Below are 21,825 nucleotides of genomic sequence, written 5' to 3'. Positions count from 1 at the left end.
GAAGACAGCAGGTAGGCACATCAACTGGAAAGTTTGACAGTAGCAAAATCAGAAAAGCACTTACCTTTCTCAGGGAATCGGTCCAATATGATAAGAAGGCCTTCATCAATGCTTTATTTACTATATTAATAGCACCTATTTTTGAACATTTTTAAAGGAATATTTTAACACAAATTAAGTAAATAAAGCTTTCAAATATTTTATTAAAATATAAAAGACCATTAATGATTCAAAAAGCTCTTTCGGAAAAGGCTCTGGTAAAGGAACATGTAAACATAATTCATATATTTAGGATTATTCCAGAATGAACAAATTAGAGAGAGTAAAAATTGCTTACACCTATTAAAATTTAAACCCAAACTACAAATAATTAAAAATTATCTAAACATATGCATTTTATTTTGAAAGTCGGCTTTCTGAATTCCTTTGCAAGTTAAAGTGATGCTTGTACTTCTACTAATGGTAAACAGCCCACAAGACATTATTGTGGCCATCCTCCATCTTTGCACTCCCATAGCATCCATGTTAAACACTCAGAAATCAGATCTTGCCAGCACACAGAGAGTAGCTGTCTCTTGGCAGTCCACTAATTATTAACCACTACTCATGTACAACCCAGAGTTCCAGTTTATTAGTTTACAATGAAACTCAGCCTTTTCCTATAGACCATGGACCAAAGTATTTGTATTGACTCATTCTGCCTCTAAAGACAGATCTACAGACACATTGGGACCCTCACTTACCATGTACTTATTACCTTTTATCATTATTTTCTTGTCTTTTATTGTTGCTTTTTTTAATTGTCTTTTGTTATTGTTTTCTTGTCCAACTAGACAGTGAGCTGCCTGAGCTGAGGGCAAGGTGTTTTACTTCTCTACCCCAGTGCCTATTGCGTTTGTTGAATGACTGAATTCTATGAGCTGCCTGAGCTGAGGGCAAGGTGTTTTACTTCTCTACCCCAGTGCCTATTGCGTTTGTTGAATGACTGAATTCTATGAGCCCTGAAGCAACTTGACATGTAATGAAATCACAAGAGTCATGAGAATAGAAATGCAAGAAGAAAATACAAATACCCATCACTGCGTAAAATCTTGGCTCTCACTTAGGTTGCAATCACTTGGAATCGTTAAGAATTAGTGTGACCATAGGCTTTCCAATGGCCTTGTAGGGCTACCGAATAGGAAGACTGCTTGTAAATCAGCTACTCCGGAGCTGCAGCTGCTGAAGCTTCCCTTCAGAATGAGGGTTTACATGGAGTAGCAACAACTGGGGTGGAGATAAAAAGAAGAAAAGTCCACTTTGTCTGATTTGTAATACAATTTCAAATCCTGTAGCATCAAATATAGTAAACATTTAGAGCATATTTTAAATTATGGGATTTTTAAACTCCAGATTGGTCTGTGGATTTTACACTAGGCGAGGAGCTTGCTTTCAGAATTAAACAGAAATTCTTCACTCTATCTGGTACTTGTTTTAGCGCACAGTGCAAAGCTTTACAAATCCCGAAAGAGCCTACAATGCCATAGCTAGTGGAGAGCATAATACCTAATGTGGAACCGCACATGACAATGACGAGGGGCATGAACCAGCTTCCCACCGCGTGATCAAGCAAGACATTTTAAAATCATTTACTATCAAATAATATTTCACTAAAAATGGTGTTTTGAGAAAAACTGAGGATTATTTTTATTTATATTTGACAAGAATTGACATTAATCTTTTATAAAGTATCATTATGTTTTAAATCGTTTTCCATTTGTAAATAACTGAAAATAACCTGTGGAATTATTTTTCCCAATCCTCATTTCAAAGCTCCTCGTTATCCGCAAAGTCCATTTCAGCTTTAACATCACACTAGATGCTTCCATTACAGGACTATGAGGGTTTTAGAAATACATTTATAGCTCACTGAACTGTATTATCTACAATATATAAGACTTAGCATATATTTAAATTACTGAAAATAAAGTACAAGGTATTTTATTTTTCTTCATGGTGCTTTCAGGAAGACATCAGGATCTTCTCTTCTCCCTAAAGGAAAATAATAACAGAAATCAACAACAGATCAACTTACAAGCTATTAAAATTACAGGTTAACTCGAACTTATAATCATAAAATTTCCAACTGCATAAAGCTCACAGATACAACCCAATGATATAGCTCAAGCAACTAGTATTTAAAACTGAGTTATAAAGAATGGAATACAGTGCAGAAAAGAACAGTTAGCCAATTTGTAAATTGGAGTTTATTGATATTTCCATTATAAAGGCTAACTATTCACTAATTTAATTTACCATCTGAGTCTAATTGTTAGTTTATGCCTGAGCCTGGGTCCCTGTCAAAAAAGGATATAACAGCTCACTTTCTTTTATAAAAAATACTTATTGTTTCAATCAAGGCATATCCTCTTGCTCCAAACAAATGACTAACCCCTTTCAATAGATGAGTGGCCGATCACATAGCTGATAGCTGCAAACATTGGCGAGTATTCAGTCATTAGCTTGACACATACGCTAAAATAGCTTTGCTCGGGAGATGTAACAATCTGTGCCTGTGGAACAATAAAGTCTACTAATTTAACTTCCATTGCTACAACAAAATTACATTAATTCAAGCACTACAAATTCAGAAATCAGGATCTTGTGGGCCAGGCTAACAATTAGCCTTTCCATCCCTGAAGGGAAAAGTTAGTTTACTAAGCAAAGTTAAAGGACAGCCCAAGTGTTCTCCGAATTGTCCCATCTTTCAAATTATTTGTGTCTGAATTAGTGAAGTGAAATGGTACTTACATATTGACATAAGCGACTGGGAAGAACAAGACAGGACAAGAGAGATGAAAATGTTTGGGGCTTATAGAATTTTTTACATTTTTGCAGAGTTTTATTAAAAGTTTACAGTACGACATATTGAAATCACAGCATGGGAATAGCCTCCTCTCACTTGGTTTGCTGACTACATCTACTTTCTCATTGCATTTTTCTTACAGAACTTCCTATATGTTTATGAATAGCTTGACTCAAAACCCTGCGCTTCCAAACCCTGTCAAAAATTAACAGTACATCATACCTGTAGTACTTTGTGTACTTCTAGCTGAAGACTTCTCAACTGGATACTGCAGAGGTATTACAATGCCTTGATCTGGCTTCTGAAATGCTGAAATGAGATTTTTTATTTTCCGGAAAAATCTTTTATGTACCCCAGGTGCTGTCTGGAAAATAAAAGGCCAAGCAAATTATTCACATACCTCATAGTGATACAAAAAGGCCTCTGAAATGTGTGAGGGATGCTTAGAGAGGTAACATTTGTGTAACTTGCTCAAATATTTGAAAACAAAGGAAGAAGGAAAAACAACATTCCGGAAGAGCTTACTTTGGTTGGCTGAATTTCCCTGCAAGAGGAGCTAATGAGCTGTCATTTCAGTTCTCCCAAGGGTGGTATTAGATTGTACAAGCTCTTGCTCATCGCCCTGCTCTTCCTGCCTGCTGCCCATTATACAAACCGAACCTCTAAGGGTATACAGGCCATTCCCCACAATAAATTCACCAGCAGAGAGGATGCAGGTAAACACAGAAAAAACACAGATCCTACAGGTCGTTAGTAAAAAGACTGAAGAACCAAAAAAACAACAACAAAAACCACCACCACCAACCCATCCTCCTTGTTCTCACTCCACAATATAAAACGCTCCACAGGAAGTTAAAAATTGACTGCTATGATACACTCAACGCATGGCTAGTTAGTCCTCACACTCTTTCACCTCCCAATATGTCCTGCCTCATCCTTCACATTCAATTTTTTCCTCTTTCGGAAACTTCCCTAACCTCCCCAAAATTGCCCTCTCTGTCAACACTTCACTCTGACAAGGTTTTCTCTATGACACAAAAATGAAAGACTATATAAGGTCACCTTTATTTATTTATTTGTTTGTTTTTGAAGAGATCATTATTTGCAGGTGACTATTAAAATATGCTCCTTTCCTGACATCAACTCTCTTCCAAAGACATGGCTTGAAATCAACAACAATTTATCGCAAAAGCTTATGAGCCAAGCTTTAGGCATCAGCCCCAAACTGTCATTTTACATGAAATAAAATAGCATTGCTATAAGCAACTGAACAATGACTAGTTTTTTTTTTTTTAGAAATCTGTCTTTCAGCTCTTCCATCTGGAAGGTTTTTGAGGTGGGAGCTGTTTGTTAGCATTTAAGGAGAAAACTTGAAGGCTAGCATGCAGACTTTTGCCAACTAGACTCAAAGCTGAAGATAGTAACTCTCGGTCATTTCCTACATTGGGGTAAGTAATTTTTCATTGAAAACACTGAAAAAGTTATTTTTAGCTTTAAATTAGTGTCCACTCATAGGCTCCACTAGGAGCCTCAGTAGGTGTGGAATATCCTCCCACTCAGCTCCATCCCTCTGGTCAAAACACCTTCCCAGAACTCTGTTGAGACCTCATCCAAAATAGCATGGCCATTCTTACAGGGGTCTAAACAGTTCTTTGGCTCCAAGATAGAATCTCCAAATTGCAAAGGCAGGTCATAGGCACAAGACACCTCCTTGTATCTTCCTTAGAGCACTTTTTCATTTTCAAAGCACTTTCCCGTCTCTTCCCCCCACTATTTCCTCACAAATTGGCAGTTATTGGCTGATTTGGTTATTCCCACTTGACAGATAAGAAAACGTAAATACAGAAAGATAATTCAGCTTGCCCAAGGTCACACAGACAACCAGAGGCAGAAGTGGTTCTAGAGCCCAGGATCCAGTGTCTTGCCTTTCAGATTAGGACTAGACCAAACAGGTTCTAGTGAAGTTAGTGTCACCAACCAAAAGAGAAACTACACCCTCTCCCAGTGTGAAAAAATTTCAAACCACACATCTTTTTAGCTGTTCTTGTGGCTTGTAAAACCATTTATCAACAGAAGCATCTTTTTCATGGGGACTTAGACACAGTTAACACTCGATTATCCATGCTAACAGAGAGGAATAATAGCACTGCATGTATGGAAACAATTTTAATTTGGGATACAATGTTTCGTTGGCAAACGATTTACCTAATTTGTAGTGCTTTGCTTAGGTTAATAAGTAAAATTATTTAACATCTACTGATGATCAAATATCCAGAAAAGCCCAAAGGTACTGAAGTTGGCAGGGGGACATTAGTACGTTTTTCACAATGTACTGCTGACAATGCACATATTAATAAATGATAAGCGACTCTATGTAGAATTCTCTGAATTAACAATTGAGCAAAATTTTAGCCTGTCACTTTAGGTAAGTTAATACACTAGGTAATGATATAAGCTAAAAGTCTACCTAAAACTAGAAATTCACATAATATTTGTCTTTCGTAATTCAGTGGATCCAGGGTTCAATTTTATTCCACTCTTTGAAACAAATCTCAGATCTACCTAGATTTCTAGGACAATCTTTGCACAGAGGATGGAGTGCTACTGCCATGATTTTCCCTGCAGTGTGGCAAACTAAAGCATTGTTCCAAAAAGCAGTATAAATATGTCATTTATCCAATTTTGAAAATACATTTACCACAAGAATTGTACCCCTGACAATTCCCATCCTGTTGCTAAACTCAGCTATTGTTCAAATTTGCCCAATTCCCATACTGTCATCTCTTAGTTTTCCACGGAAACATTTTTGGATCACAGCTGGTCTTCAATATGCTCTAGAGAAATTTCTTCCAGTCAGGTGATACGAGCTCTGAGAATGCACACTAGTTTAATATTCACCTTAGCACAAACGTAACTAAGAGGGGAAATTTAGTAGATAGAAAAAAATGCATTTCAAAAACAAATCTAAAGAGTTTTTTTTAACTGATTTCCCTTTGGAGAAAACATGCCAATCTTCTGCTCTCTTGGTGCAGATAATTACAATATTATTGTATAAAGGGAGTCAGACCAGACAACAGGGTGAGAGAGCATTTATGTTCAACAAGCCTTCTCTTCCTTAACAAGATGACAAGCATGTAACAATCTGCATACAATGTTATACTTGAAATGAAAGAAAACTAGTTTAAAGACTAGGTTAGCTAAACCCTAAAAATTTAAGATCCTTTCCATAAAGAATATTCTTCAGCAGCCGAAGGCTACTTCTCTACGGGGAAAAAAACTATTTCTGGTCAAATTATGTACAAATATATACGTATATATCATACACAGCTATTCTTCATAATAAGTAAAGTTTACTTTCTTATTCAATCACCTCTGCAGAGATACAGAGAATTTTCAAAAATAAACAGGCATAAATAGTTTTGAATAGAAATGGTATTGCTTTTCCTATAATTAGTATTGCAGTATTAATTATCCTGCTATAAAGCAACAATGTGTTTGAAAACTTGCCCTAATTCATTTCAGTAGTTTAAAACATTTGTAGTCTGCAATTTGTGCTTTCTAGTTAACTGATGAATTTGTAAAGGTTAGAACTATTTTAATTTTTTCAAGTCTAGACTTTAGAGGTTCTTAAATGCATAGATTGATTGCCTTATTAATAGAGGTTGATATTAGCATTTATGTTTTCAAACAGCTCATAATGAAGTGCTTTCATTAGAAAGACAGCCTGTTTGAAGGAGTCAGAAATCAGAGAAAGAATTTGAGGTCAAAAGTTCCAGTTGTAGAGACTTCTACATTGGTAGTATGCGATGTACTACCCTGGTACATGGAAATACATTCACTCTACAGGCATTCTTTGCAATGGTACAGTGACTTTCAAATGTTTTCAAAGCCATCAGAACCCATTTTTCTAATGAAATCTTACTCAGAGCCCCAGTTGATAAGCAAAATAAAAGGGACCTTCTCAGATTAAAGATTAATTGGGGACCCAAAACCATACCCGCTTATGTCCTCTTCTCCCTCTGTAACCCCCCAGGCAACCTCAAGGCACCCAGGTAGATGAACCTTAGGATTTTGCAGAGCAAGCTTAAAACCCACTGCAAAGTTCCCTCTGTCTCTCTTCTGCCTATCCATGTTCTTCTCACGTGGCTCAGCTGAGCATCCTGTCTCCACACATAGAGCAGCCCTCATTACCCTGATACTTGGAAAATCCTCCCTTCTTTGAATTCCTATGCTAGCTAATTTAGCACTTGACTGCAATCACCTTCAGCAATTTGGGCAAGTTCACATTTTTGAGGGCTTACTATGTACTACGTCCCGTGACTAAGAGCTTTCTTTATACACATTATTGCGTTTAATCTTCAAAATAAGCCCTATGAGTAAAGGACTATTCTTAGGCTCATTTTACAAATCAAGAAACTGGTTCATAAAAAAGTTAAGCAACCTGCCCAAAATCACAGACCTCTCAGAGAGGAAGGGGGACCAGACTTGAAACCCAAATCCACCTGACAGCAAAGGACAGGCTCTCTGACTGCTGTTTAATTCATGAGGTATCTCCCTAAGCATATTGTGGCCTTTTAGAAAACAGGAGTCATGTTGTTCAATCCCCCATAGCACCAACGCTGATATTAGCATCATTCAATAAATAATTGCTGATTTTAATTATTTTACATATTTTATATGCTTCTAAAATTTTGCATAGACACTGTATTTTTGATACAATCTTTCAACTTTTTTATTTCTTCACTCAAAGTGAGACCACTTCATACAATGGTTGTTGAACAGAACCGGGGCCAAAATTCTCTAAAGGCTTCTTTTTTTTTGCTTCTGCTTTTTCTCCCCAAATCCCCCCAGTACCTAGTTGTATATTTTTAGTTGTGGGTCCTTCTAGTTGTGGCATGTGGGATGCTGCCTCAGCATGGCCTGATAAGCAGTGCCATGTCCCTGCCCAGGTTCCGAACCGGCGAAACTCTGGGCCGCCAAAGCGGAGCGCACGAACTTAACCACTCCACCATGGGGCCAGCCCCTCTAAAGGCTTCTTAATGGCCCATGAACAATTTTGGATTGGAGCTTTAGTGATTTGAACATGATGAATATTTTGAGAATGTAGGATTTGATAACTCTTTTATAAAAGCAGTCTAAATTTCAACCACCTCCCTGATACCCACAGAAGTAAAAACAAATAAAAGAGCTATACCTCAGCGCTCCAAGAACCTGTTTCTGTCTGGGACACTCGGTATGTATAAATGTAACCTTGATACCTGTGAAAGAATAAACTTCCATTACTGAAAAATTCCAAAAGAACAATGGATGCTCTAAATTTGAGCTTAACTGTTATAAACAATGTTACACACTCTGGGACACACGTATATGGCACCATTGTATTCGTAGGAAGAAAGGCCTGGGGAATCTAATTTGCTTGCATACTCTATCTGGCTAATCGCAGTTTCCAGTACGCCTCTTTATCTTTTCATTTTTCTTTTAATGTGGGAGCTTACACTCCTAAGGATTTGTCTAGTTGAGAGACTGGACAGAAAGAAACTAGAGACTTGTTGTAATTGGTAAAAATCACAAATTGTTAAATAGATTTAACAAAGTGTAGTCATTATTTTTAAGTACATATCAAGCCGTAAGAAAAAAACATTTCACTGGGATAAGGTACTATCAGGCCCACTTAAATTAATAGTAATAATAATATTAATTATAAATATAATACTATATTCCTATATTACTATTGCTATGTTACTTTAATATGTTATACTATAATACAGCAGTAATAGCAATTTGAATTAAAAAGGGGTCCTGTTAAACTACTCGAAAGCAGCGTGTCCTTTTAGATCGGGTAAGCACTTCCCCCTTAACTCAGGGTGTATGCATACTGCACATTTGTGCTGTTGATTTCTACTACATGCCAAGAGTTTTACATGCGATATTAGTTTGCTCCAGCTGCCACAGCAAAATATCATAGACTGGGTGGCTTAAACAAAAGAAATTTATTTTCTCAGAGTTCTGGAGGTTGGAAGTCCAAGATCAAAGTGCCAGCAACATAGGTTTCATTCTGAGCCTTCTTCTCTTGGCTTGTAGGTGGCCGTCTTATTGCTACGTGCTCACATGAGCTCTTCTTTGTGTGCATGCACGGAGAGAGCGATCTCTCTGTCTTCTTCTTATAAGGCCACCAATCCTATTGGATTAGAGCCTCACCCTTATGGCTTCATTTAACCTTAAATACATCCTAAAGGTCTATCTCCAAATACAGCCACATTAGGTGTTAGGCTTCAACATATGAATTTGCAGGGGACATGATTCAGTCCGTAGCATCCCACCACTGGTGCCCCTAAATTCACATCCTTCTCACATGCAAAATACATTCATTCCATCTCAATAGCCCCCAAAGTCTTAACTCATTCTAGCATCAGCTCTAAAGTCTAAAGTCCAAAATCTCATCTAAATGGTATCTAATTAGATATGAGTGAGACTTGAGACATCCTGAGGCAAAATTCCTCTCCAGCCCAGACAAGTTATGTGCTCCCAAAATACAGTGACAGGACAGGCATAGGATAGACATTCCCATTCCAAAAGGGAGATATTGGAAGAAAAAAAGGGGTGATGAGTCCCAACAACGTCCAAAATCTCCTAAGGCAAATTCCATTAGGTCTTAATGTTGGAGAATATTCCTCTTTGGACTGATGCTCTAGCCTCCAGGCCCATTGGGTGAGTCCGTCACCCCCACCGCTCTGCAAGAGCGACCCCACCCACTTGGCTCTTTTGGGCATTGATCCCACCTTTGAAACCTAGGTGGAAGCAGCCCACCCCCCAGCCAGGGGCCTGTGCACTCTGGGCCTGTGGTGGGAGTGGCATCCCTGATGATCTCTGAATCGCCTTCAGGGTCCTTCCCTTTTCTTGAAAGATAAAGCATGTTTGCAGACAAATTACTCTATTGTTCTGTCCTGTTCCCTTTGGTCCAAACTGACAGTGTCTCTGATGCTTTGGTCCAAACTCTACTCCTGGCTTCTGCTGAGATGGCTAGTTAACATCATGGGGAATCTCCTTAAGGAGTGATTGTCTAACCATACCCTTTGTGTTCTCTCCAGAACAAGCTTCCCCATTTTTTGCCGTATGGGTAGGCTGAGAATTTTCCAAATATTTAAGTTCTGGTTTTTCTTTGCTTAACAATTCTTTCCTCAATTCATCTCTCTCGCTTTCCATTTTACTATAAGCATTCAGGAGGAACACTACGCTTAGAAATCTCTCCAGGTAAATATCCAATTTGCAAGTTCGACCTTCCACAAAATACTAGAGCACAGTTCAGCCAAATTCTTTGCCTTTTACAACAGGGATATCCTTTCCTCTAATTTCCAATAACGTGTTCCTGATTTCCACCTGAGACCTCACCAGAATGACCTTTAACATCCATAATTCTATCAACGCTGTGTTCACGGCAAAGCAGGGCTTTGCTAGCCTGCGCCTCCAAACTCCTAGCCTCTACCCATTACCCAGCTCCAAAGCCCCTTCCACATGTTTAGATTTTTGTTACAGCAGTAACGTACTTCTTGGTACCAAAATCTATATTTGTCCGCTCAGGCTGCCATAACAAAATACCACAGACTGAGTGTCTTAAACAAAAGAAATTTATTTTCTCACAGTTCTGGCAGTTGGAAGTCCAAGATCAAGGTGCCAGCAACATAGTTTTCATTCTGAGGCCTCTTCTCTTGGCTTGTAGGCAGCCACTTTCTTGCTGTGTGCTCACATGACCTCTTCCTTGTGTGCGTGCACAGAGAGAGAGAGCTCTCTCTCTTCTTCTTCTTCTTATAAGGCCACCAATCCTATTGGAATAGGGCCCTACCTTTATGACCTCATTTAACCTTCATTAATTCCTAAAGGCCCTATCTCCAAATACAGCCACATTGGGAGTTATGGCTTCAACGTACGAATTCGACAAAGACACGATTCAACCATAGCACATGCGTTATCTCTTTTGGACCCCCACAACAATTCTATGAGCTTTACATTGTGAAATTCATTTTATAGATGAGGAAACTGAGACTTCGAGAAGTTAAGTAACCAAAGCCACACTAGAGACCAAGCAGCAAAGAAAGGATTTGCATCAGGCCTACTGGACTCCAGATCCCCAGCTCTTGATCTCCACACTGTAATGGATATAGATTCTTTACTATATTTTAGTATATACAGTAATGCTACTTAATTTGCCTGACAAACTTTTACTTCATAGAAAAGTAAGGTAAACTTTATTCTGAATTATTTCAAACTATGAATGTGAATCTGGATCAACAGAGCTTTATTTAAGACATTTTCTGATTGTTATTCTTAGGCACAAGTTTGGGTCAATATAGATCTTTGGTTAGAATACATGGTAAACTCTGGTAAAAATAAATGTGTTTAAACTTAAAAGAATGGATAATTCTAAAGCATTCCAAACAGAGGGTCATGCTTGAGTAATTGACCTCATTTTCCATTTACCCCCTTTAGAACTAAAAGTCTTTAAAGATGTGGATTAAATTACTATATCTTTAATCAATATCCATCAGTACTGATTAAAGGACAAAAAATATACACCTAAAACACTCTAATCAGGTTCATTTGATTTGCAAAACCAAAAAAAACGTCAATTTAATTGTCGGTGTGATTACAGGAAATGTTTCATTTTTGATATGAAAGTTTGCCAGAATAATTAGATCATATATAAAATAGCCTGATATATGCATATATAATATGCTAAATAAACATAAAATATTATATTGTTAAAGTCTTTTGTTTTTTTAAGCAATCAAAATCTATCTCAAAACCCACTGATTTCATTAAGTACTTTAGGGGAAACAAGGTAAGAGCATTGATTTCCATTTTTCACCATGGGAACTTGAAACATAAGGCTTTAAGTGATTTTCTTGAAGTCACGCAAGAAAATGGAGATAGAAGCAGGGAAATGGCATAGGCCTTTAGTTCCATTTTCCCTATGGGAAGCAATTAATGGCAATAACTTGGTATCATTAAAGGTGATGTAGAAACGCATTATTTAAAATCTCAGCAACAAAGCAAACAAAATCATAAGCAACCGGTTTTCCACTTTCTAAAACAGTGGGTCTCTAAAAAGTACAATGAGTCTATCTCCCTACTATCATTCAGCCTCATTTAGTCAAAATAAAAGAGTCTGTTTTGAAAATTGTTTCCTAACGAATCTGATCTTATCTCACTTTCAGTTAAGCAGCAGGAACCTGAGTACCACTTCAAAAGTCCTTACCTCCTTCAGTCTCTGAACAACCAGGTGTCAGTGGCACATAAAACTTCTTGTGATTAACCCATCTAATATTAACAATTTCCTACTTCCCAACCCCTCAAATTTCTGAATGAGCAAAATCGCTTCACCCCTCAAATAAGCCAGCAGTTCATCTCTTCCACTTTCAAGTCGCTGAAGTAACTGACCAAGGATCGCAGGCAGTCAACTCATACGTTGACTACATTATCATCTGTCATGGATGGAAGAGATCCAAAACAGTGCGATTCAAATGACCATTCCCGGGATAATAACATCAGCATCACCTGTGAGCATGTTAGAAATGTAGAGAACTGCTGAATCAGAATCTGCATTTTAGCAAGATTCCCAGGTGATTTGTAAGAACATTAACGTTCCAGAAGGACTGACTAAATTCAAAGAGAATGCTCACACCTTATTGGGAATATTGATGGTAATTTCCCCAAAGTCAAGCTGGCTTCTTTCACTCACCCAGGGTACTTCGGTGCCACCTCTCCCATAGTCACTCAGTCTATGCTTTGAGAATGCAATTTTATTTACATATAAGCTGAAGCTTTTTCAATTGTTTCACTTTTCACAGAGCAGTGTTTCTGAACTATTTACTCCCTCTTCCCCAACAAGATTTCATAGTTTTGTTTTCTGTAGCTTTTAGTACGAAACAATAATTTTATATTATAAAATTAAATTAAAATATTCAATATGTTTTTTCAAACTACACCTACTCTTTCCCTGTCTGCTGAAAAAAATCACTCTTTTGGAAATAAATTGGCAAGTAATAACAAGAGCTATAGAATCATGCATATTTTTGACCTAATGACCTCGCTTATCTTCATACATTCCAAGGAATCAGAAGGAAAAAGCATTTGACACAGATTTTCATAGTAGTTCTATTTTAATAGTGAAAAAAATGGAATTCACCTAAGTATCTCTAAACAAAGAATGTTACTCAAAATAAGGAAATGGTAGCAGAAAGAATGGTTCAAAATTATGCTGAAATTCAAAGGTATCAGAATTCTGTATTTTTCAAAAAATTTTAAGCACATGGACCATGTTGATATAAAATGATGGTATATGAAAAAGTGGATACAAAGAGATGCCATTCGGACTACAACTGTTCAAAACTGCCTGCCCTTGTATGTATATAAACCAGAAGTAAATTTAAACTAATAGAAATGCAACCTTGCATATTAATTTTCCTATAAAGTTATATAAATGACTAATAACTTTTTTTAAAGAAAAAGAAGCAAAATTACAATTTGGAGCTTTACAAATCTAAACTAAGCAAATCACAAATCTAAAAAATATCATTCATTTTTAAAAACTGTTACATCCCTTTTAGGGTGATCTTTCCTCTGATTCCCTCCATTAATACAGACAAACCAAGAAAGTAGTGTAATTTTAACTTCTTTCTCCATCAAACTTTTGTCAGTCTTGTTGATAACCCTGAAATTTAAAATGTGTCATGAAAAAAATCTAGAAAATAATAGAGGATTTTTTGTTGTTGGCATTAATTAATTTTCTTAACTAATATTTTTCATTTTAATGACTACAAAGTACGTATTGATTCAGTCCCGGCTAATATTAAAATTTGCCTTCATTTTCTCAAAAACTGTTCCCAACTCTTAAAAAAGTATTCTGGTTATAAATAGACAAGAAGAAAGCAACCTGACATTTCTTATTTGTTCAAGGGGTCAGTGTTGGGGACAGATCTTGGTTTAGAACTGACAAAACCACATCAATTCCTTCTTTATACCACTTCAAGGACTACACAAAAGAAAAAGTTTAGCTACCTCTGACTTCATGACGTGGCAAATAAAGCAAGCCAGTGCCCATGCTATGTCTATAGAGTAGTTACCCCTTATCCCCGGGGAATACGTTCCAAGACCCCAGTGGATGCCTGAAACCACAGATATTACTAAACCCTATATAGACTGTTTTTCCTATACATACATGCCTATGATAAAGTTTAATTTATAACTTAGGCACAGGAATAGATTAACAACAATAACTTCTCTTTGGGATATCTAAATTGCCAGCATCACTACTCTTGCACTTTGGGGCCATTATTAAGTAAAATAAGGGCGACTTGAACACAAGCAGTGTGGTACTGCGAGAGTCGATCTGATAACTACCAAGTGACTACCGTGTAGCTACCAAGTGACTGCCGTGCTATAGCGCACACAGCACGGATACGCTGGGCAAAGGGATGGTTCACGGCCCGGGTGGGAGGACGCAAGATTTTATCGCCCTACTCAGTACAGCACACAATTTAAAATATATGAATTGCTTATTTCTGCAATTTTCCATTTAATATTTTCAGACCACGTTTGACCATGGGTAACTGAAACCATGGAAAGCGAAACTGAAGATAAGGGGGACTCCTGTACAAACTAAGGCTACGTGCAAAATTCAAGGTGCAATTATAACGTGACTGATTCATTAATAAATATTTCAGAACTTTTATATCCACAGGAATGGTATCCTACACAAAGCCAACATTATTGAGATTATATTCTGATTCAAGAGGTTTCCAAATTTCCAATGGCCCAATCTTCATTCTTTCAGAGTGAATGTGAATTTTCAGAACCGTCAAAAGTCATTCAACTTCAAGCCTGATGGTAAAACTATGTAATACCAGTTTCGATGAGTCATGACAATAAATATAATCTCTTCTTCCCCTGAACTGCCACATAATGTTTTATTTATGTACTCTTATGATGGCCTAACTTTGGATTGTAATTGTTTATAGATCTTTTATTTATATTAACAACACCTACTACATGTTAACTATAAATATTAACTCATGCAATAATCCACATGACAACCCTATGAGGTAAGCACTATTATCACTATCCCCTTTTTCACAGAAAAAGAACCTGAGACACAGAAACTTTAAGTAACTTGACCAAGGTAAAATAGCTAGTTGAGGGCCAGAGTTAGGATGCACACCCAGAGGGTCTGGCTGGAAGATCTGGGCTCTTAAGCACCTTTCTATGCTGCGTCTCTTATATCAGAGGAAATGAATTAACAAATTGTCTTAAGGTGAATCCAAAAGCACAGTTCTTAGGGCTAGCGGTGTCCACTGAGGGGAAGGATGAAGAAAGGGGCTGAAGGGAAGAGGCTACATGGGGAGAGGCCAAAAGAGGTCAACACAGACTTCTCCTTCACTTAAGCTAAATGGCATCTTCAGACCAATCTTGCAACTTCAATTGTACATTGTCAGATTCAGCACTTGATTTACTGGCCTGTGAATTGTCCATTTGGTGATTTATGGGTTGCAAACTTAATACCAGGCTGGCCTTCTGGCTTGCTCTGCCATTAATAGATTGTACTCAGATAATCCAAAATAATTCTGGTGACCTAAATTATCATGAAGATAAATGTGGCACCAACACACATATCCTATTGTATTAAAAAACTAACTGTAAGTTGTTATAATTTCTCATTCTTTCGAGTTCTTTGCCATACTGTTCCCCTCTACTACAACTGATAAGCTGGAATTTTATTTTGTCTCTGCTCCTTCCCCCATTTCTCCAGTTCAATTTGTTTGATAGGCACTTTATTCCCAGTCATCTTTTAATCTGAAAAGATAAAAAGATAATTATCCTTTTATCTAAAGATACATATGTCAAATGACTTCATTATGTGTCCTTGAGGCTAAAGAATATAATAGCATTTTTTCTTCCAAATCTTCCATTACTTAAGTAGCAAAGTCAGATATGTACAGAAAGATGCTAATTATGGAAATAAACTATTTCTTTAAGCTAGTTATTTTAAATACTTTAAATTAGTTTTTCTCTTATCACCAGTGAAGTATCCCCGTGGGCATTTAGGACTTTCCCAATGGCTGTCTACATTGAGGGTGGGAAGGGAAGAAATCTGAGAGCTTATATGTACCTTAGTGAAAAGAAACAATATATCATGAAAACCAAAAAGACTAAAACAAAATAAAAACTATTTGCATTAATAAGAGCATTTAGGGGCTGGCCCGATGGCACAGCGGTTAAGTGCGCGTGTTCTGCTTTGGTGGCCCAGGGTTCGCTGGTTCGGATCCCGGGTGCAGACATGGCACCGCTTGGCAAGCCATGCTGTGGTAGGCGTCCCACATATAAAGTAGAGGAAGATGGGCACAGATGTGAGCTCAGGGCCAGCCTTCCTCGGCAAAAAAAAAGGAGGATTGGCGGCAGATGTTAGCTCAGGGATAATCTTCTTCAAAAAAAGTAATAAAATAAAATAATAAAATAAAATAAAAAAATAAATAAGAGTGTTTAGTATACTGGATGAATATAAGAAAAGTACACAAAGTCAGTGGCTTTCCTATGCAACAGAAAATATGGTGGAAAAAGATTCCATTTATAATAGAAACAAAAAATCAACACATATTCACATACACAATAACTCAAAATAAACTTAACAAAAATTCTGCAAGACCTATAGGAAGAAAAACAGGAAACTCTACTGGAGTTTTGTAAATAGATGTAAATTTTAAAAATTAATAGATGGAGAGATCTATCAGGTTTTTGGATGGAAAAACTAAATTCTTTAAAGATGAAAATTCCTCCTTAATTTATTAATGAGCTTAATGTAATCCCAATGGGATTTTTTTTAATTTAACAGAATTATTCTAGATTTCATCTTGAGGAACCAACAGATAAGAATAGCGAATAATTTTTTAATGTATTAAAACATTATCATACTACAGTTCTAGTAGTACAAGCGTACACAGATCAATTGAGCCAAATAGATAGTTGCAAAGCTATAACTATCATATGAAAGAATTTAATATATGGCAAGGAAGGTTAATAAAGCCATGTGGAATGGAAGTTCTATTTATAAATTATATTGGGACAATTGTTAGCTATTTCAAAATAAAATCAAATTAGATCCTTTTTCCACATCAAAATAAAATTCCAAATGGAGTTAAAGAGTTAAATGTAAATGAACCAAACCAAAAATTTAAAACAAAAAATGAAGTTTTATGACATCTATGGAGGAGAAAGCACTTTCTAACCTGGAAAGCAGAGGAAGAAATCAAAAACAAAGAAAAGGAGTGACGGATTTGACTACTAAAAATATTAATTTTTTGTGTGTCAAGGAAAAGCAATGGCAAACACCAAACTCAGAAAAAAATACTTGTAACAGATCAAAGATTAGTATATAAAAACTTAATGTATTAAGTAAAATAGTAAGATCCAAATGGTTAAATGGGCAAAATACACAAAGAGCCAATTCATGAACGAGGAAGTACCATAGCTTCCTAACCATATAAAAGACACTCAACTACCAACCAACGAAATGTGAAATAGTGAGACACTAAATTTCAAGGAGAATTTTTTTTAACAAGAATACTCATTTCTAAGAAGGGTGCACTGAAATGGACATTCTCATACATCATTACTGATGAGCATACATAAAAATTGGAATAACCATTTCGGAAAAAATATTTGGTGATCATGTGTACATGAAGAATCCTAACCTGTTCATGTTTCCTGACCTAGAAATTGCACATCTTGAAATTCCCTATAAGTAATCATAAATACAAGAAACCTTTATGGACTGAAATATGAATCGTGATAGAATTTATAATAGAAAAAAATGGAATTATTCAAACGTCTAAAAATAGATAACTGGTTAAGGAAAATATAGTACATTCACTGGTTGGACTATCATGCACTCGTTAAAAATAATGTTTTAAAATTGTTCATAAGGACCTTATATATGAATGGGGTTTTTTCATGTGAAGTGGAAAATGCAGCAGAATATAATATTGTAAGAACACATGTGTGTTTACAAAGCATTTTTAAATTAATATAGAAGAAAATTGACTTAATCTTCAATAATAATTGTCTTTAGTTATAAAACTATAGATGATTTTTTCTTCATTTCCATTATCTACATTTTTCAAATTTTCTATGAGTATGTATTAGGAACTATTTTAATAGACTCATTATACAAAATCTAGATTTATTTATTGAAAACAATTGGAAGAAAAATTCACTTTAAATGAAGGTGAGCAATACTATAAATGGAAAACTTCTTTAGTACTTTATGAGATTCAATCTTCCAAAACTGAACAGAGGAAAAGGCCATATCTAGAGGCCATGACTGGGGGTTCAGAACTGGGAAAAGGAGCAAGCACAGCTTGAAAGCATAGTTTAAAGTTCACTTCGAAAGGCATACGCAATGTGGTATTCTACAATAAAATTACAGAAACTAAAGCTCAACCAAACCTCCTTGGATAATGGGAATAAACAAAAGACAGAATGAGAAACTATTCTGAACGAATCCTATAACGAATACATGCTTATTAGCTGTACCGTGTTGTTCATGTGTATAGGACATCATTCATATTGTTATTTCTACTGCATGTCATAAGCATATGCATTATTGTTTAAAATGAGTACGTGGTTTATTTCAAAATAAAATCTAATTTTGTTACTACAGTGTAGTACTAAAAAGGGGAAATGAAATGTTTATGTTTATCAAAAGGGACCCTTGGCTCAAAAAAGTTGAGCAACTGTCATAAAAGACAATGGATCCTCTTGTCTTCCTTCAGCAGCACAGTCTGGCAATCACCCTGTAAGACGTGGAGGCCCCAGCGTGCCCATCAAAAGACATGCTAGGAGGACTCCCAACTTGCCTCCTATATTCTGCTACTTCATAAGGAGTTTTGCATGGAGTACCAAGACTCATCAAAACTGCATTTATGTAAGAGTCATTCTGGGTGAAAACTTAAATGCTTAAGAATTTCCCACCTGCTTAAATTAATTCCTCATGTCGTCCTGGCCTACATGGGCAAAAGGCTAAAGCTGTCCTTCTCTCTTGCATATTTCACCAACTGTAATCTTATGCGGGGGTTAGGGCACACATTACTATTCCCGTTTTATAAATATGGAAACCAAGACCCAGAGAATTTGAGTCATTTCCCAAGACTATACCCTGGCCTCCTGATATCAGCCCAAAGAGCTTTGCAGTAAAGAACAGTATTTGCCTTGACAATTCATTCATTAATTCAGAAATATTTATTGAGTGCCCATTATGTGCCTCATAATGTGCATCGTAATACCTATTATGTGCCAGGCTGTGATCTTGGTGCATAAATGAATGTCCCTGCCCTCGTGGAGATTACATTTTAGCAGGAGAGCCTAGCAATAAATAAGTAAACAAGAAAATGTCACATAGCTTGAAGCTCCTTGAAGAAAAATAAAATAAAGTCATAAAGTGTAACAGGGCCAGGGAAAGGGCACTTATTTTAGATAGGGCAGTCACGGAAGTCCTCTCTGAGGGAAGAGGCAGAAGGAACAATAAGTGCAAAGAGCCTAAGAGGAGAGCGCGCTTGGCAAGCTTAAGAAATAACAAAGAGGCCAGTGTGGCTGAAGCCTTAGGCACATCTTTTCACACACTGTCCCCTGCTCTCCTCCCCCTGCCCAGGCTTCTCTTGTACCTTATTTTTTACCTTTATGTTAAGGGGCCCGTTACCTCCTATGTCAGCTTCCCTAAAGCAGCCCCTTTTGCTGGCCCGCTGACTTCTCTACCTTCTTTTGATCAGAAAAGAGCCTAAGAACACTAGTTGGCTGTCATTGACCTTGCCCAGTTTCCTCTTGGGAAAAACAATAATATAAGCAAAGCATAAAGATCTGAGCCCAAGAGATTCAATAACTTTGACGTATTTCCTTTGAAGTTTTTATAATAAACGTATTTAGCATGGCCTGAGAGTTGCCATACACATGGTTTGACCATTTAAAAATATAAATAATGACAATCCTCTAACACCAGCCTCAGCATAATCTTTCTTCACTGATCCAGAGGACACTTCAAAAGTTTGCAGTGTATCATTAGGTACCAAAATTACTACCAAGCTTTTCCCCTCATTTTGTTTCTGTCTAGAACCTATTGTGCAGAGTTGGTCTTTTCATAGCTGTTTTTATCCTGCTGACAAAAAGTGATTGAGCTAAGTACTTCCTTGGAAATGCCCCATGAGTACTGAAAGAAATCGACTGAAGAAAGGCATATAATAATAATAACGATAGCTTACGTTTACTATGTGTCAGGTCCAGTGCAAACTTTTTCCCTGCATTATAGCCTTTAATCCTCATGATCCTATGAAGTAGGTAGTAATATTATACCCATTTCATGGACCAGAAAACTGAGGGACTGAGAGGTAAACTTGCCGAGGTCATAAGCCTAGCATTGGACAAGCACAGTTTGAAGTCTCAGTTCTGCCTGACTCTGGAGCCCCGGAGCAAAGATGAAGATGCATCTGATTCAAAATGAGGTGTTACACTAAGACATGCCTAGGTAAAGGGCAAAGTTGAATCATAACAAGGGTGCTTTCCCTCCATGCTCTTTACGACTATTGTCAGCCCTAGCTTTTATCAAGAAGGGTCCTATTTCTGAAACCTCTTGCCCCCACACAGCTCTTCTAAAGGAAGTTAAATAAGCAGATCCAGAGCGTCAGTTTCACTCACAAACTTCTCCCTCTCAGCATCCTAACTTAACCGGCATTGCATTCTTAGAGTAATGGATTAGTTTCTTAGTCTTCTTCCTCTCCCTGAATTTCATGGTCTTCCTTTCGGATGACACCTCCAAATCGATTTAAGGAGATCTAGGGAAAGGCCTCTCAATTCTCTCAGGAGCTGGTGGCCCCAAATATGGCCAGTCCACCATCCCAGGATTCCACCTCGCTGGCTTCTAATTGAGATCAGAATGGAAGTTGGGAGTCTGGGTCTTTCCCGGAGTAGAGGTAGATTCTAGGCTGCGTTTCTGTACCCAAAAGGGCATTCTCTGCAGCTGCCCTAAAAAGCCCCGGTGAGGCCCTTCTGGAAAGCGGGAGGCCCGGGGAGTGAAATCCCCAGTGAGGGGCCTAGGCCAAACCATGATCCACCACAGCCTTGGGCTGAACCTGAGGCTGTCTGGTGGGCAGTGAAGGAGGCCTTGACAAAGCTCCTGCTGCCCTTGCATTGCCTATCGAGGCCTCCAGCCCCCACCGTCCGTGCCTACTGCCCATGCCCTCCATCCGTGCCCACTGCCCATGCCCTCCACAGGCCCCAGGCCCAGCCACCGCAGCGACGTACTCACAGTACACACAGGCAGTACACGCCCGGGACACTCTCGCTGTCCCTCAGCAAATAACTGCCATCCAGACCTGTGGCGAGCAGGAGCTTCTCCCCCGTCTCCCGGCTGATTTTGCCATGATACACAGTCACCGCATCCATGGCTTGGTGGACTCTTGGGCGGGCCGAGGCGTGGGACGGATGAAGGGACGGCAACCAGGCGCGAGTCAGCCACCTGACTCCCAGTGCAGCCAGATGTGCAAAAAAGAGAGAGGAGTGCCCTAACAACAGGATGTTGTCTACCTGCCTTAAAACCTCCTTCTCACACTTCAATTAAAACCACCTCAGCAATTCAGCAGCTTGGTTATTGCCACAGGGTTCCATCCCCCCTCCCCACCCTACTCCCCCTCCCCAACACAGGGTTCATAAGGAGAGGGGAGGACAACTGGAAGAAGGTCCTTGCAAGATTTGGGCCGCACTACCAATGCAGACCCTCAAACACAGACAGGAATGCTTGGTAATGCTTCTGTTCTTGCATTTTTCCAAGGGGCCAAACACCAGGGATGACTTAGCTTAACTACTCCCCAAAGGGATTGATGAGAGAGGCAAGTTGTACATGGCCTTCATGTGGGGCAAAAACATACTGACAGAGAATGAAAGGA

General features: G+C 37.9%; 1 protein-coding gene across 1 annotated transcript; it reads right to left on the bottom strand.

Moving 5' to 3' along the window:
- Window positions 1–1,661: 1,661 nt before the first annotated feature.
- Window positions 1,662–21,499, bottom strand: SH2D1A (SH2 domain containing 1A). The gene is made up of 4 exons (XM_014839224.3): window positions 21,189–21,499; window positions 8,040–8,103; window positions 3,068–3,209; window positions 1,662–2,031 (listed from the first exon to the last, which is right to left on the bottom strand). The coding sequence occupies exons 1-4, from the start codon at window positions 21,323–21,325 to the stop codon at window positions 1,991–1,993; spliced, it is 384 nt and encodes a 127-aa protein (XP_014694710.1). The 5' UTR covers window positions 21,326–21,499; the 3' UTR covers window positions 1,662–1,990.
- Between the last annotated feature and the right edge of the window lie 326 nt (window positions 21,500–21,825).

The sequence above is a fragment of the Equus asinus genome, chromosome X, assembly GCF_041296235.1.
Source record: "Equus asinus isolate D_3611 breed Donkey chromosome X, EquAss-T2T_v2, whole genome shotgun sequence".
In the NCBI taxonomy this organism is placed as follows: domain Eukaryota; kingdom Metazoa; phylum Chordata; class Mammalia; order Perissodactyla; family Equidae; genus Equus; species Equus asinus.
This window is presented reverse-complemented; position numbering and strand designations above follow the sequence as displayed.

Bases quoted from the DNA above. Each gene is read 5' to 3' on its own strand.
- SH2D1A (XM_014839224.3), bottom strand. From the start codon at position 21,325: ATGGATGCGGTGACTGTGTATCATGGCAAAATCAGCCGGGAGACGGGG. The intron at 8,104-21,188 runs GTGAGTACGTCG...ATTCTTTCACAG, and splicing joins GTGTACTGCCTGTGTGTACT to GTATCAAGGTTACATTTATA. The intron at 2,032-3,067 runs GTATGATGTACT...ATTTTCCTTTAG, and splicing joins AAGTACACAAAGTACTACAG to GGAGAAGAGAAGATCCTGAT.